An 18,118-nucleotide genomic window follows, 5' to 3' on the forward strand; every position below is an offset into this window, starting at 1 on the left:
TGGAATAATGACTGTATTTACCAGCTTCCTTCGTAATTAGGTATGGCCCAAGCTTAAGTTACTCACTCCAGGACTCATAGGAAGAAAATGTCAGAGCCACATTTTTGTTTCAAAACCTATTCTCTTAACCATTAAGTAATCTTCATAAGATCTGTTGGATCAATGATTGAATGTGTCTGAAATGACCTCTGGTCCTGGTTGGGGGGTGGGATCTGAGGAGGGTGGCCCTTGTACCTACCTGTGTTGTAGTGCTTGGTGCAGTATCTCAAGTCCTTCTCTTCCTTCAAGATAAACTGGGGCAGAGTTAGTCCATCTGCTACCTGCACGGCTCCCTGTTCCTGCCACTCAAAGATGAGGTCATTCATCGTATATCCAACTGGGATGGGATCAGAAGAAGAAGCAGTCACCACTCAGAAGCACTTGTTTGAAGCATGTCAGGGTTGGTTAGGGTTAGAGACTGAGAGAGACATCAGACACTTGATGGAACTTGTGAGACCAGGTTCCTTTTTTTTCCTCTCAAAAGAGGTAAAAAACTGGTTAACTATTTATATCTACATCAGAGCCCTTCCACCTCTCTTCCCAACCTTCTGCATTAGCTTGTCCTATTGTTCCCCCTCTCACTCCTATGGTGAAATGCAGTTGACATCTGCTATTTTCACCTGCACACCATCCTTGCCAGCCTCCTCTTTTGCTCACAGCAGATACTCCTCTGTGGAACAACTCTATTGCACACTCTCTTGGTGGGACTAACCACTGGCTGGGGTAGAAGGGGGAAAGTGTGAAAAGGTGACTCAAGCTAGGCCAGACTGTGCCCCAGCACTTCAGCAACTATTGAATGAAGTAACAAGAGGTTCAGAATTGGTTTGTGCTGATTCCCCTCACGGGTAGTGCTCCAAGGAAATGGTCCATTAGTTCCTGTTGCCTAAGTGCTCTGCCTTGGTTTCTGTATTTTTAAGTTAGTCAGATTGGTTTCTCTGTTTGCAATCAAAGGAGTCTGCTATCCAATCTGTTAAAATCCCAGTCCTCCATAAAGTCTACTCCAATAACCTCTTTCCTTCTCCATTAGAAGGAAGCACGCTTTCTGCCACGAGGCCACAGTGCTTTGTACTTCTAACAACACACCAATCACTTGCCGCCCTTTAGTAGAGTTATTTGTGCAGTCAGTTGTTAACCTCCCCTGCTGGAGTGAACATCTTGTGGGTTCAAGGACCATGACTTATTCAAGCCAGTTCTCCTCCATTCACATTTACCATAGACATGGAACAATGACCCTTTGGAGAATGCTGCTGGCTCCAAAACATGGGCCTCAGTTAGGCAATGTAAGGGAAGTTATATTTCTAATGCATTTTCTAAAAGCAAAGTCCTTCATCGAATATTTTGGGTTATTACAGTAATCTCCTGGGGTCTAGTGGTTAGGAGCAGCTGTGTGGGAATTTCTGCCTATCCCATGGGTAAAAAGGAGCCTGGTTCTTTCTAGAGGACTCATGCAAGGCACTCACAGCTTTCCAGTTGCATGATACATGTCTGGACATCCATGGGGAAATTCTTCAAGTCCATGGGGCAGGCCAGTGTCAGGGTGATTCTGGGAAGAGAAGGGATTTTGAATGATGCAGGATCTACACATCAGGGAGGCTGTGCCTCTATTCTAGTTATTGTTAGAAAATCAGTTGCCCAGGGTAGGGGAAGAAGGTCAGGGAACTTGTGTTTGTTTTTTTGTTTATTTATTTATTTTTGAGAGATGAGATCTCTCTTTGCGGCCCAGGCTGGAGCGCAATGATGCAATAATGGCTCACTGCAGTCTTGACTTTCTGGGCTCAAGCAATTCTCCTGCCTCAGCCTCCAGAGTAGATGCGACCATAGGCATCTGCCACCATGCCTGCTAATTTTTAAATCTTTTTTTGTAGAGACCGGGGTCTCGCCATGTTGCCCAGGCTAGTCTCGAACTCCCAGGCTCAAGCAGTCCTCCCACATCAGTCTCCAAAAGTGCTGGGATTACAGGCATGAGCCACCATGCCCGGCCGTGACATGATTTTCATATATAGAAAGCCCTGCAAATTACATACACACACAGACAAACTGTTAACACAAATAAAGGAATTTAGCAAAACTGAAGGATAAAAAATCCACAAGGAGTTCTGGCAGGAAGCATGGTGGGAAGCAGAGTGCAGTCAGCTGCTTTGGGGACCTGCAGGCCCTCTGGCCTTGGAGGCGCAGATGAGCTGGGGGCCCGGGCCTGGCGGCAGGCTCTGTCCTCCAGGCTCCCAAAGCCCTTGCTGTGGCTCCCACCAGCTGGGCCCAGGCCTGAAGCAGCGACAAACCTCTTTTCCCACCCCACCTCAGTGACCTGGTGGCCATCTTGTCTCCCAGCCAACTTTGTCCAGCCTAGACAAAGCCCCCGATGGCTGCTGGGATGCAGCACCTTTGGGTGGCGGTGGGTGTGGACAACTCATGTTTATTAAATAATTATGTGTGTATTTCCAAGTTCCTGATTGAAAAATGGAGGTTTAGAGAGGTAAAAATAGGTTGCCTAAAGTGACACAGTCAGGGAACTTCTGGGTTTTTTGGAGTCTTTCTGGCCTCTGGAGACCTGTCTTTAGCAAGTTGCCTGGAGGCCAGGGGCTGCCCCTGTTCCTTACTCTTCTGCATAGCCCTCAGGTAGGGACAGAGCTCAAATTTTAAGTTGAGCAGCACCCATGTGCACCTGCAGCAGGTGTTGCAAGTGGTTCTTGGCTACCTTCTTCACACATAGGGCTCATCAAAGGTTATTTCAAAGAGGCCCTCTGCCTTCTGGGTGTCCAAACACAGTTGACTACATCAGTAGGCTCATGCTGGGGTCGACTGGAAAGGGGTGGGCTCCTCAGGATTCTGGGCTAGCTGTTTATTTTGGTTGTTCAACCCTGACAGAGGCCACAGACTCAGAACCAGAGGGAGTCCTCTCAACAGAATTCGAGGCCTGCAGCTCAAGCTGGAATACAAGACTCCAGCTTGAAAGGCTTTTCCAACATCTGAGTGCCTGCTGCAGGGGATGGAGAAGAAAGGCTTTCAGAGCCCAAAGAGCCTTAGATCATCAAGGCAACTCCCTCATGTGACAGGTGAGAAACGCAGGGTGCAGAGAGGGATAGGTTGAGAGTCATCTAAAGTCACACAGCAAGCTGATACATCAGCCAGGATTCAAAACCATGTGTCCTGGCCTTTGGATTCTGAGTCCCAGGGTGGGGTTGACTCATGTGTTTGCTGGCAGCACTGCTCTCCTGAAAAGCCAACCCCAATACCCTAAGACACCTAATTGGTGGTGTTCTAGTGGACCTGAACTGGCACTTTGGCTGCATGTGATGAGGTACACAGCCCTTTGTGAACTTCCTTCCTCCAGCTCACACCCACAGCTCTGGATGTGGGCCCCTTTAAGCACAAGGTTGAAGCAAAAGGGGAAAAATGGAAGGGAGAGGCTGAGGAAGAAGAGGCAAAAGAAGGGAGTGGAAGGAGGGAGAAAGTGAAGAGAGAGTGAATGCAGTTGAATTTCTGCAGATAAAAGCTCCAAAGTGGGGCAGCTGTCACACTGGGTTAATTTCCTGAAGTCGAATGACCTTGGAAACGTCACTTTCTGCTGATTTGTCCTATCATGCTGTACCAGGACTTAGCTTCCTAGAGATAGGAAATTAGCCTGGCAGCAGCAAAATCCAAGCAGGCTGACCTTACCATCCCCGCAGCCAGCTGGGCCTGGATGGCCATTTCCTAAGCCTGTCACTCTTCCAGTCTGGATGTTTACTTGAGGGGATGGGAAGGTGGGCTCCTGAGCGAGGAAGGCCATGTGAGCCTCGGGTTCCTCCAAGCCTGCTCTTGATGATGAGGTTCCTAAGCTCCCTCCCCTACCCAGCCTGCTTTCAGGAAAGACCGAGTTCAGTCAAACCTGAGGGTTAGGATCTGTACAGCCTCTCCCACAGGCCTGGACAGTTAAGGCTCATCACCCAAAGGAAAAAAAAATGTGTTTCCCTGAAGGACTGGAGCAGGAGGAGGAGACATTTAGGACCAGTGCCCTTTTTTAAGCTCTTTGAAATAAAAACATATTCATATATTGATCAAATATTTGAGTGCCTATTGAATGCCATGCACTGCTATAGGACTTTGAGAGGGCATCAGATTCACACTAATACAGATTAGAATCTAGGCTCTGCTACTAACAAACTGGAAACTTTGGCAGGTTACTTAAATTTTTCTGATTCTCATTTGTCTAATCTGCAAAATGGGCCTGGTAAAACCTGCTTCATGGGGTTATTAGGAGGGCTGGATATAACACATGAAAAGTACACGGCATAGTTAGTGAATTCTCATGAATGGTAGCTGTTATTATTACATGTGTAAGGTCATTTTTTCACCTCTTGGACATTGGTCATTTTCCTTTTGCCTTAGGAGAGGAGATCAGGGACTTGGTGTGGAGGGGTGGCAGTAGACTCTGAAGGCTTTGCCCCTAGCCAATATCTCAAGGATACTCCACATCTGGAGAAGGAAATCTAAACCCCTAGACCCCGTGCAAAGTTTGGGGGATAGATTTTATAGAAGGGAGTATCCCTGGCCTTGACCGTGAGCAACACCATCCACCTGGCAGGCTCATTTACTTTGAAGTTGCTGTGATTTTCTAGGCTTTATGCCTTAGCTCCTGCTATTATTGGTAATCATGCTTGAATACTCTTTCCTATCTTGTTTGGTTGAAATGCTGAGTAACTTCAACCCCACTTTCTCTAGGATGGCTTTCTTAGTCTCCTTGGTTATAATAAATCATTGGCTCCTAGAATAAAATGCCCCATTGTATTTTATTCTTACTTGCTGAGTATAAGTTACAGAGCTGGGTCTACCTATTCTGCAAAGGTGTTGGGTTGCCAGGGCCTGTTCACCTCTGTTTGGCCCCTCTTTTAGAGTCTATGCCCAGAAGGTAGTGGGGCAAGACACGTTCTGAGCAGGGAGTGGGTGAACCTGGTCAGAACTCACCTGATGCTGTAGAGGACATTCCCATTCCGGGAGATCCTTAGCAATTTGTTGTCTGTGGTGATCTCATGGAAGTGGGCCCCCTTCTCGTTGGCAAAGAACAGGTCAGGTTTCCAGATGGAGTCCAGCATGGATGGGTCCAGGTCCAGAGAGTCATCAGGGTATTCATTATAGGCCAGGCGGGGGTCGTTCCATTGCTGCCGCAGGAAGATGTTGACCCTATAGTCCTACAGCCAGGAAATAACAAGGTGAAGGCAATGTTAGGCCCAAGGACATCAACTTTTGGAGGACCTGGGTGCTTTTGGCCAGTAAAACCTTTTCTGGAGGATGTTATTAAGTGTGGTTGCATCTTATATGGGGGTGAGACGTAAAAGGTGTGTATCAGGCAAAACCATGGGAGTCATAATTACTCCTAAAAATCCTCTAAATGCCCCATGAGGTATATTCAACCCTGAACTGAGATTATGTAAATGTTATTCTTTATTTTGAAAAAAATTAAACTAAAGAAAAATTCAAAGATGGATGTAATAAACACTTGTTTTCATCATCCTGTTAATATTTTGTCATGTTTGCTTCATTTTTTTTAAATAAGAGAAAAAATACATTGCAGATAAATTGAAGTCCCCCTTTTACCCTCAACCCCAATACTACAGTACTTCTTAGGCACACTAGGATTTGAGAGTCACTGGTCTAGACAAATTGAAGGAATGAAAGGAAAAAATCGAAGCTGATGTCTGAGCATTCAAACTATTCTGCCTAAAGAGAACAATTAATTCTCAAGAAGTGAAGGAGGGATGGGCGGAAGAATTCTGTAGTGTTCCTGCTGGTCCTAGGGTTCATCCCATTCACTTTTAATACCAGCCTTCTATAACTTACTGTGACATATGTTGATTTGTTTGGAAAGGTTTAATAGATGTCATGGAGTCACATCTTACTAGCTTCTTTTTTTATTTATTTATTATACTTTAAGTTCTAGGGTACATGTGCACAACGTGCAGGTTTGTTACATATGTATACATGTGCCATGTTGGTGTGCTGCACCCATTAACTCGTCATTTACATTAGGTATATCTCCTAGGGCTATCCCTCCCCCCTCCCCTCACCCCACAACAGGCCCTGGTGTGTGATGTTCCCCTTTCTGTGTCCAAGTGTTCTCATTGTTCAATTCCCACCTATGAGTGAGAACATGCGGTGTTTGGTTTTTTGTACTTGCAATAGTTTGCTGAGAATGATGGTTTCCAGCTTTATCCATGTCCCTATAAAGGACATGCACTCATCTTTTTTTATGGCTGCATAGTATTCCATGGTGTATATGTGCCACATTTTCTTAATCCAGTCTATCATTGATGGACATTTGGGTTGGTTCCAAGTCTTTGCTATTGTGAATAATGCCACAATAAACATACATGTGCATGTGTCTTTATAGCAGCATGATTTATAATCCTTTGGGTATATACCCAGTAATGGGATGGCTGGGTCAAATGGTATTTCTAGTTCTAGATCCTTGAGGAATTGCCACACTGTCTTCCACAATGGTTGAACTAGTTTACAGTCCCACCAACAGTGTAAAAGTGTTCCTATTTCTCCATATCCTCTCCAGCACCTGTTGTTTCCTGACTTTTTATTGATCGTCATTCTAACTGGTGTGAGATGGTATCTCATTGTGGTTTTGATTTGCATTTCTCTGATGGCCAGTGATGATGAGCATTTTTTCATGTGTCTGTTGGCTGCATAAATGTCTTCTTTTGAGAATTGTCTGTTCATATCCTTCACCCACTTTTTGATGGGGTTGTTTGTTTTTTTGCTTGTAAATTTGTTTGAGTTCTTTGTAGATTCTGGATATTAGCCCTTTGTCAGACAAACAGAGCCAAATCATGAGTGAACTCCCATTCACAATTGCTTCAAAGAGAATAAAATACCTAGGAATCCAACTTACAAGGGATGTGAAGGACCTCTTCAAGGAGAACTACATACCACTGCTCAATGAAATAAAAGAGGACACAAACAAATGGAAGAACATTCCATGCTCATGGATAGGAAGAATCAATATCGTGAAAATGACCATATTGCCCAAGGTAATTGATAGATTCAATGCCATTCCCATCAAGTTACCAATGACTTTCTTCAAAGAACTGGAAAAAATACTTTAATGTTCATATGGAACCAAAAAAGAGCCCACATTGCCAAGTCAATCCTAAGCCAAAAGAACAAAGCTGGAGGCATCACGCTACCTGACTTCAATATAAGACGACAGTAACCAAAACAACATTGTACTGGTACCAAAACAGAGACATAGACCAATGGAACAGAACAGAGCCCTCAGAAATAATACCACACATCTACAACCATCTGATCTTTGACAAACCTGAGAAAAACAAGCAATGGGGAAAGGATTCCCTATTTAATAAATGGTGCTGGGAAAACTGGCTAGCCATATATAGAAAGCTGAAACTGGATCCCTTCCTTACACCTTATACAAAAATTAATTCAAGATGGATTAAAGACTTAAATGTTAGACCTAAAACCATTAAAACCCTAGAAGAAAACCTAGGCAATACCATTCAGGCCATAGGCATGGGCAAGGACTTCATGTCTAAAACACCAAAAGCAATGGCAACAAAATTGACAAATGGGATCTAATTAAACTAAAGAGCTTCTGCACAGCAAAAGAAACTACCATCTGAGTGAACAGGCAACCTACAGAATGGGAGAAAATTTTTGCAATCTACTAATCTGACATCTTACTAGCTTCTAAATTTAATGCTTAGTTAATGTTTCTCTGATGGTACTGCAGTGTAGTTATTCCACTGAAAGAAAAATTCAGGAGCCAAATCAATTAGGGAAATGTTAGACCGGTTGAAATACAATAGGCTTCTTTATTGCAGGACTTCTCAGAGACCATAATATGCTGATGAGTTGTGTGCATCTCAAGAAGGGAATAGAATATGGTTTATTTTGGCCATGGAATTCTTATATTTGTGCATGATGAGTATCTTCTATAGAATATAGGTTAGGAATGGCTGTTCTAGTCAAAACTCCATCCCCACCTCCCACATTTTTTTTGTCCAGATGAAGAGACTGAAGTCCAGGGAGAATTGAGACTGGCTCAATGTCACTCTGAAAATGTAGGGCCAGAGCTGATTCTAGAACCCAAGTGTTCTGACTCCTAGCTGAGAGTTTGCTCCATTGCCTCAGCTGATCCTAGAGGAACTGAAAGAGTCCATTCAGTTTCTATTCACAACGTGAGGAGCTATTATGGTATGGGTAGATCTCAATAGCAGAAAACTGGGTCAGGCAGTTAAGAAATATTTCCATTAAGAAAGTTTTCGGTCAGGAGCGATGGCTCATGCCTGTAATCCCAGCATGTTGGGAGGCCAAGGTGGGAGGATTTCTTGAGCCCAGGAGTTTGAGACTAGCCTGGCCAACATGATGATACCTCATTTCTACCAGAAAGTACAGAAGGTAGCAGGGTGTGATGGCCTGCACAGTAGCCTGTAGTCCCAGCTACTCAGGAGGCTGAGGTAGGAGGATCACCTGAACCCAGGGAGGTCCAGGCTGCAGTGAACCATGATCATGCCACTGCACTCCAGCCTGGGTGACAGAATGAGACCCTGTCACAAACAAACAAACAAAACAAAAAAGAAAGTTTTAAATTTTGTTATAGAGACATTGTAAACCTGGAGTTCATGAATATCATGACACAAGTAGAGTTTAGGGTATATTTGTGTTTCCCAAGCAGGAAGGGCATAGCTCTCTATGTTGGATCTCCCAAAGGGTCTATAGTTCCCCAAATGATTAATATCCTCAGTTCAAGTCCAACTTTAAATGCTTTCCACCAAGGAATAATCTCCATACATGAGGACCTGCTATTGCTCTTTCCCGAGGGTGCTGGATAAACGAGGTCATGCAATATTTTCTTTTGGAATGCTGCTTATAAATCCTCATCAGTCTTGATCTGTTATCAGCAGGGATAAACTAAAACAAACAACCTTCCTCCCCACTCTCACCCTCACCCCTGCTCAATTCCTCCTACAGCTCATGCCTCGGCCTGTTTGCCTATAGAAATATCAATAGCTTCATAAAATGTTCCAAGATATTTTATAGGATTGTTCTATAATTTAATTGCAGCCTCTCCCTCCAGCCCCATAGAAAGTGACATTTGGCCTCGTAATCTCATATCTTATAAGTCCCATGGTGGTGGAAGAACTTCAGGCCTGCCCTGAGTGTTGGCTCTTTGTCCTGTTGATGGTAATGGATAACTCCCAATCTGGTCCCATCTGATCAGGGGATTGGAAATAGTCTCTCCTTCTCCTTCTCCCTTGGATTTTGCATGAAGTTTGCATATGTGTGTGTGTGTGTGTGTGTTATGATGAGGCATTGGGCAAGTCACATCAGAGTGAACAGACTATGAATGGTTGGGCAGAAAAAGCCTTCAGTCCCCAAGCCCCAGCTGCACTTTTGATGTTCTTGCCAGTGACATGTCAAGTCCGTTTATGTGGCTAGCAGGAAGAAAAGAAAGTGGCATTTCTTAAAATGGTCTGTTAGGCAGCAGGCGCCGTTCTAGATACTGTCACATACATTTTATCCTCACAAAACCCCTGCAAGCTAGACATTCAGATTCCCATAGTGAGGGTAAGAAAACAGGTTTGGAAAGGCTGAGAAATGTGTCCCAGGAGCAGGGCCAGTGAGTGGCAGAGCTAGGACTGCAATCAGCATCAGCCTGAGCCTCTAGTGAGCACTTGTGATTTACGTCACATGGTGTGGACAGCCAATCCTGTGTGAGGGACACTTTCTGTCAGCCTCATTGCTCAGGCAAAATCTGCCTTCTCAGCTTAAGGCTTATCTCCTGCAGGAGACTTCATGCCCCAGGCTTCCCTGACCTCTTCCTTTTTGATCTCCTAGCAAGACCGAATCACCTGGAATGTTTAATTGAGCACTTCTTCATTGTGTATGTCTTATGTCCTCAGCTTGATTGGGAGCAATCTTAGTGGATGAACCAGACCTTATATTTTCACTGCACCATCTCACCTAGTCACTCAGTCAGTGCACCTATGAGCTACCTAGTACCTATGAGAAGGAAGAGGAGGTAAAGTCAGAAAAAGCTGGAACAGAATGGACTTTTCTTATTTTATATCTGGAAAGACTGAGACCCAGAGGGGAAAGGATTTCCTAAGATCACACAACAATTCAGTAAAGAATCTGGAATTAGAACTTGGCTCTGCTTCTCTGAGCCTCACTGTTAAAAGAAGTTAGGCTAGATGGTCTCTAAGAACTTTTCCAAATCTAACAGCTAATTGTTGTTAGTTTTATTTTTTCTAACAACATTTAACTGAGCTCTCTTAAGTGCCAGATACTATTCTAGGCACTGAGGAATCCACTGAGAACAAGAAAGATATATTTATTCAGCTCCAGAGCCTCCAGTGTAATGTTTACACCATACTGAGGAAAGGGCTCTGATAGGGGTTAAACGCAGGGTGCTAGGGAATATAGAAGACAGGTTCCCATCTGGACTTGGGGGTGGTGATCAGGGAAGTCTCCAGGTAGAAGTGATATTTAAGGTGAGATCAAATATGGTTGAGCCAAAGAGGGAAAGCATTTTGGGCAGTTGGAAGTGCACGTGTGAAGGCCTAGAGGTAAAGCAAGAGTGTGGCACTTTGGAAAGAATAGCAAGTGAATGAATAGAGGAGTGGGAGGACACATGCAGGGTCTTGCAAGCTGTACTGAGAAATTTGAACTTTTTCCTAATAATAATGTGGAGCGTTTGAAGAATTTTAAATAAAGATGGACATTATTACATTTGCATTTTATTACTAATATTTAAAAATGTTTTACTGTTATTTCAGAAGCAATGCAAGTTGTCAGTAAAAAAATTATGTTTTAGACGTACATCATCTAAAAGAAGAAAAACAAAATAAAACCCATCTCTTTGTATTTCATAATGAGTCTCTCATTATGAAATGACTAATGAAAAGTTAGAGCGAGAGACGGAGAATGTACCTTGGTGTCCTCAGGCAGCTTGACTCCTACTGACAGCACCTGCCCTAGCAGCCGCTACCCAAACAAGTTGCTGCCATTGATTTCCTCCCTTAAGTTGGCAAACAGCAGTGAGAAATGCAGTTCAGAAGAGATCAATGTAATTGGTGTAATAGGCCGAAAGCTAAAGGCTGTTTTGCTTATTTGGCCATAGCTATACGTATGCTGGTTGGTGTTCGACATGCGGGGGGCCATGTTCAAGTTCAGGGACTGGAGGAGCAGCAATTGAATTCTCCACCCTAGAACCTGAGGTTCCACCTCTGAGAGCTGGCTTCTAGGTCTCAAACTCTCAAGGGTAGCCCACAAACCTGAAGCAGGAGGGATTTCCAGAGCTCTGATTCAACAGTGTTCAGCATCAACTCACCCATCCTGCCTCTCAGATTCCTTGATGATCTAATTTCTGGTAACTGGGCAACTAGCTGCCCTGCTTATGAGACCAAGGTAGAGCATTAACTCATTCATTTGTTCATTCATTCATTCCACAGACATTTATTGAGGGCTTCCTATGCACCACCTGAAGTTGGATCTGTCCCCCACTTCTACCCCCACTGTGCCTCATTTCAGATTCTAACCTCTCCTAATAAACTCCTCTAAACTCAGTATTGTGATGAAGTAGGAAGCATGAAGTGTTTTAGTAGGATAGAGCTAAGAGCTTGTGCAAGATTGTTGGTGGGAAGGGTATGTGGAATGCAAGAGGTGGGCCCATTGCAGTCAGAACCAAGAGACATTGCATCAAGAGGTAAACAAAAGAACCAGATTCTTATACCTTTTAAAGTCTTATCATTCCAGCTCCCAAGGGGATATCTCATCTCGAAACTCAATCCAACTCTATTAACATTTATGAGGCTGATTGGGAGTACAGTTGACGGTGGAGGCACAGGGTCTTCATTTGTATACTTAAAGAATTCAGTTTATCTAGTAAGCAAAATAAGGCATGGACACAAATATCTACCACACAAAATTGAAAGTGAGAGGGTCATAAGAAGTTCTAACAGGCTGCATGCGGTGGCTCACGCCTGTAATCCCAGCACTTTGGGAGGCCAAAATGGGCAGATTGCTTGAGCCCAGGAGTTTGAGACAAGCCTGGGCAATGTGGAAAACTCCATCTGTACAAAAAAAGTAAAAATAAAAAAATTAGCTGGGCATGGTGGTGCACGACTGTAGTCCCAGCTACTTGGGAGGCTGAGGTGGGAGGATCAATTGAGCCCATGAGGTTGAGGCTGTAGTGAGCCATGATTGTGCCACTGCACTCCGGCCTGGGTAACAGAGCAAGACCCTGTCTCAAAAATAAATACATAAATAAATATAAATAAATAAATACTTTTAACAAATTGCCATTAGAGATGATTTCCAGCCAAGTTGGGCAAATCTGGAAAAGCTTTTCAGGAGAAGGTAGCATTTGAGGTGGCCCCTTTCAGTTTGTTCCATCCTCCAGAAGTTAGCATCTCTAGATCTAGGATTGTTCTGAGATGTGAACAGTATCTGGTTTCACCTGGAACAAGGCCAGCGATATGCTCTAAGCCTATATGTCTCACATCTTTGAGATAAGGGTAAGACATTAAGACTAGGGCTGCAGCCTCAGAGTATTTGGAACTAGAATATGTATAATTGGGGGTAAAAGGAATCTCATGTAGAAGGAATAGCACAAGCAGAGGTGTGTAGGCAGGGGCATTCAAACAGTTCAGTTTAGCTCAACCATTAGCAGCATAAATAATAGTAATTGCCCCTTATTGAGGCCCTACTATACAACAGGCATTATGTCTTAAGCATGCCATACATGTCAGCTTATTTTATCTTTAAAACAATCCTATGACTTGGGCATTTTCAACCTAATTTTATAGATGAAGAAAGTGCAGGGAGATTAAGTGCTTTTTCTGGATTTACACAGTTAGGAAAGAGTGGGGCTGGAGTTCAAACCTGGTTTGTCTGATTACATAAAGTTCAGGCTCTTAACTACTCTGCTGTGATAAGGCTGCAAAATGAATTAATTTGACTGTGGATATCCTTAACTGCCAAACCAAGGTATTTGGATTTTATTTGCTAGCCAATTTAGCACCATTGAAGACTTAAGCAGTGGGGTAATGTCACAGTTTGATTTCAGGAAGATCAGTATGGCAGGAACCACTGTAGACAATTGGAAGCAGGAGAAAACAGGTACAGAAAGACCTGCTTTAAGGCTGTTGTGACAATCCAGTTGGGAGGTAATAAAGGTTCTAAACTAAGATAGCAGGAGTGGAGATTGGAGCTAGATGAGAGAATCATCATTCTTATCATCATGATTTTCATCATCAAATATTACAGCTAGAAAGAACCCTGGAGACTTCTGTCTCAACTCTCTCATTTTACAGAAAGGGAGTCTCCCTCAGGGGCACACAGCAATTCAATTGACTAAGGTGGAAACTGCATGCAGGAATCCTGTTGGACAGATGTGAAAACTAAAGCCCTAAAAGCTCAAGTTCCTGCTGCTAGTTACTGGTAAATTCAGAATTAATAATAACAATGCAAATAATACTAATATTCTGAGACTTCACCACATGCAAGAAACTGTGTTAAGACCTTTATGTGTGTTATTTTTTATCTTCACAATAACCCTGTGAGGTAGGTTTTATTGTTATTCTCATTTTGCAGGGAAATCAAGGTACAGAGAGGTTAATGTTACACTCATGACACTGCATAACTAGTAAGTGACAAAGCTGGGATTTGAACCCAGGACGTTAATGTCAGAGCCCAAGCATTTAACCAGTAGACTACACTACCCATGATATCCCAGATATGAATTGAGTGACAGTTTGATGACACCTCAATGTCATTAGGTACTGCCTCTGGCTGCTATGATGTATCTGTGGGTTTTTAGATGCCCACAACTAACAGGAAGTATTGAAAAGGGCAAAGGACAGAAAGCTTCTGCCCTAGATTTAGCAGTCTGCTAGTGCTTTATTTCTGCCTCGAGCCATGGATTTGATCTGCTGTCTGCTCTATACTCAAGTCCAGTGCTTGTGGACTGCCCAGATCCCTGTCTATTGCCTGCTTGGCCCCAGATGCTTTGTGTCTTGAATTTCTCCTAAGTCACCATGCTGCCTGGTGCATTCTCATTTAGATATCACACAATCAGAGCTACATTTGTTGTAAAGAACTGTAGATGGTTTGGACCAGTGGAGCTTAGCATCTTTGTTTGTCTTTAGGGGATCACTAAAGATCAATGTGAATTTAATAATTACATAAAAATGTGAATAGCAGTTCTGTTTATTGGGTGTATTGGATGTCTGACATTTGCTAAATTTTTTTTTTTTTTCTGAGATGGAGTCTCGTTCTGTCACTCAGGCTGGAGTGCAGTGGTGCGATCTCTGCTCACTGCAACCTCCACCTCCCAGGTTGAAGGGATTCTCCTGCCCTAGCCCCCTGAGTAGCTGGGATTATAGGCACCTACCACCATGCCCGGCTAATTTTTGTATTGTTAGTAGAGGCACGGTTTCACCATGTTGGCCAGGCTGGTCTCACACTCCTGGCCTCAAGTGATCCACCCGCCTTGGCGTCCAAAAGTGCTGGGATTACAGGCATGAGCCAACACATAAAACTTTCTATGTATCATATTGCTAAACTTTTTGGTTGGGTGTGGTGGCTCATGCCTGTAATTCCAGCACTTTGGGAGGCCAAGGTGGGTAGATCACCTGAGGTCAGGAGTTTGAGACCAGCCTGGCCAACATGGCGAAACCCCGTCTCTACTAAAAATGCAAAAATTAGCCTGGACTTGGTGGCAAGCGCTGGTAATCCCAGCTACCTGGGAGGCTGAGGGGGGAGAACTGCTTGAACCTGGAAGGTGGTGGTTGCAGTGAGCTGAGAATGTGCTACTGCACTCCAGCTGGGGCGACAGAGAGAGACTCCACCTCAAAAAACAAAAACAAAAACAAAAACAAAACAACAACAACAACAAAAAAAACCTTTTCATCAACCTAGCATACTGGGCATTATTATACTTATTTCACTGGAGAGGAAACCGAAATTTAGAGTGGTTAAATGGAGGTTAAGTTTCTTGCCCAAGATCACATAGCTAGTAGGTGCTAGGAACAGAGATATGAATCCAGGACTTCTGGTTCCCAATTTCACACTCTTTTGACAATTATAGGCTGTATCTTCCCATTTAAAAAAAATTTTAAACCAAGTTCAATTTATTTTATTTTAAAACATCTATTTAAAATATTTTAAAAGTAAATATTTATTAAAAATTATTAAATATTTTAAACATATATTTAAACTTTTTATTAAATATTAAATACAATATGTTAGACTATCTGTTGGGTAGATCAAGGAAATATAGTAGACGTAGTATACTGGGGACCCACTGAGCCCATGTGACAGGTTGGTGCATAAATAACCTTATAATCAGTATCAGGCGAAGAATTTTGGATTGGGACATTGAGCAATGAAGTAGATTTATAAATGGTTGCCAAAGGGTGCAAATGGAAGGAAGGAAGGGTGGATGTTAACCTGGAAAGAGGAAAGCTGATAGTGTTGGCAGTGCAGGGCACAATGGTGAGACATGCCACTAACAAACTTGGAAATATGGAAATTAAGGTCACCCTCTGAGAGTTAAAAAACAAACAACGGAGATGAATATGCAATGGAGGGATTTGCATGTTCAAATCTGAGGCCTGGCATCAATCTGAATGATCTATGTGTAATCTCAATGACTTAGGATGGGCATGTGCTTGTAATGTAATGAGAAGAACCCTAATTTATTGTATTACATCTTGTTTTGGGGACTGTTTTGTAAACATATGTGGGACATTCATTCTGTAGCATAAGAAAGGGCCGTTCAAGTAGGAGGAATTTGGCAATTGGTAATCTAGCATACTGCATCACTATATTTGTGGAAACACCAACTTTCTTGCCATTAGAAGGAGGGCTTCTGTGTGGTGATGCAAGGATGGTTTCTTAGAACTCTCTCTGGCCTGGATGAAACTTCCCTCAAGACTGTCTACCTCTCTTTTCTCCAATTCCAGTTATGTTAAAAGCAACTTTTGCTTGGCAAGGGAGCACACTCCTGGTGGACATGGCATTCTTATTATTACAATAGAAAGTCTTACTGTAAATTGGAACAATTTGGCAGTTTGATTTCCCCACTTCAGTCATTCGTGGGTTTGATGGTCATGAGTCAGCCTTCTGGAATTTGATCTGATGAAGAGTCACGCTCTGGGCAGTCATAAGTTCACTGCTGTGACACCTCCCCTGGTGTACTGGGAGAGAATCATCCAGCAGATGGTACCAAGACTGCTCATCACCCCATGGTCTGCTTGTGATAGACTCCAATGGCATTTCTGAGGGCTTTCTCCTTGGCCCTCTCTTAGTCTTTTGTTTACTAAAGCTTTGTTGAGTGTGGCACCATATCTAATTGGATAACGCTGAATAGACTTTCTCTTGGATCCCCCAGACCCAAGAAGATAAGAAGGGACCTAGCATAAGCTGTGTAGAGAGACAAAAGTGTAATGGAAAAAGGAACAACAACAAAAGATCTCATCCATAATAGCAACCACCCCCACAAAATATCTGTGAATAAACCTAACATGAAATATGTGAGTTGTATATATTTAAAAAAATCAAAAACTTTACTGAAAGGCATAAAGGAATACCTGTATAATTGGAGATATGTACTATACTTGTAAAATATTGTAAAGATGTACTTTATTCCCAAATTAATCTTTAAACTTAATGCAATCCTAATCAAAACCTGAGAGGCTTTTTTTTTTTTTTCTTTTTTTTGAGATAGAGTCTCGCTCTGTCGCCCAGGCTGGAGTGCAGTGGCACGATCTCGGCTCACTGCAAGCTCCGCCTCCTGGGTTCATGCCATTCTCCTGCCTCAGCCTCCCGAGTAGCTGGGACTACAGGCGCCCGCCACCACGCCCGGCTAATTTTTTTTTGTATTTTTAGTAGAGACGGGGTTTCACTGTGTTAGCCAGGATGGTCTCAACCTCCTGACTTCGTGATCTGCCTGCCTCGGCCTTCCAAAGTGCCGGGATTACAGGCGTGAACCACCGCGCCCGGCCGTGAGACGATTTTTATAGGCCTCAATAAACTGATTCTAAAGTTCACATGGAAGAAAGAAAGGGCTGAAAGTGTTAAGAAAAACTTGTAAATGAAGAACAACAGACGACTTTCTCTACCAGACATAGAAATATAATGAGTCATAGAAATTAAAGCAGTGTGATATTGGTATAGAAACAGATAGAGCAATGGAGCAATAAACTGAGACTAGAGACTAGAAATGTATACATGGGGATTTAGTTTATGAAAAAGATAGCATTTCAAATTAGTAGAAAAACAGCGACTGTTTAAGAAATGGTGTTGGAATAATAGAAACTCAATCAGAGAAAAATAGAGTTAAGCCACCACCAAATTCTTCATATAAAATTAAACTCCAAATGGATTTAGGAGATGCATATAAAAAAAGAAACCTATAATATTATTCAAAATGCCCAGTCAACATATTAAAAGATGCTCAGATTCACTAGGAATCTGAAGTGCAAATTGAAAATGACAATGAAGTACCATTTTGAAAATCCCATTTGGTGAAAATAAAAAAGCTTGATAATACCTTGGGTTGGCAAGGATGAAGAGAAATAAACACTATTGGAGGGAATGTAAATTATTGAAGGTTTTTTTGGAAGGGAATTGGGCAAAATACTTTTAAAAAAGTGAATATTCTTTCATTAAAGCAATTCTACTTCTGGAATATATCCTAAAGAAATGCACACAGAGGGTTATGCACAAGAATGCTCATTGTAGCATTGTTTGTAATAGTGTAAAGCTGAAAAAACCTAAAAGCATGTCAAGAGAAAAGTGGTTAAATACTGTGAAATGATGGTGTCTCCATACCATGGAATTTTACTAGGAGGCTATAAAGCCTGGAAACATAGTTAGTATAATTTTGTCATACATTTAATCTAATAATAAACAATATATTTGTTCTCCCATGTTTCCAAATTTGGGATTGTGTAGAGAGTTAAAAAGAATAAGGTAGATCTATATGTAGCCATGTCGAGAGAGGCGTCAAGCTGTGGTGGAGTGGAAAAAGCAAATTGTATTGCACAATCCTACTTATACAAAGACA

The 18,118-nt window shown here is 42.6% G+C and overlaps 1 protein-coding gene across 2 annotated transcripts in view; it reads right to left on the minus strand.

Annotated features, from left to right (window-relative positions):
• GLRA1 (glycine receptor alpha 1) overlaps positions 1–18,118 on the minus strand; it is a 102,153-nt gene that overhangs the window by 32,115 nt on the left and 51,920 nt on the right. For both annotated transcript variants that reach the window (XM_016954092.4, XM_001169235.7), the window contains exons 4-6: positions 4,984–5,207; positions 1,500–1,582; positions 239–376 (exon numbers count right to left, since the gene is read on the minus strand). In XM_016954092.4, coding sequence (XP_016809581.1) covers positions 239–376; positions 1,500–1,582; positions 4,984–5,207 — 445 coding nt within the window. The remainder of the gene's footprint in view (positions 1–238; positions 377–1,499; positions 1,583–4,983; positions 5,208–18,118) is intronic.

Source organism: Pan troglodytes, chromosome 4, assembly GCF_028858775.2.
Source record: "Pan troglodytes isolate AG18354 chromosome 4, NHGRI_mPanTro3-v2.0_pri, whole genome shotgun sequence".
Taxonomy (NCBI): domain Eukaryota; kingdom Metazoa; phylum Chordata; class Mammalia; order Primates; family Hominidae; genus Pan; species Pan troglodytes.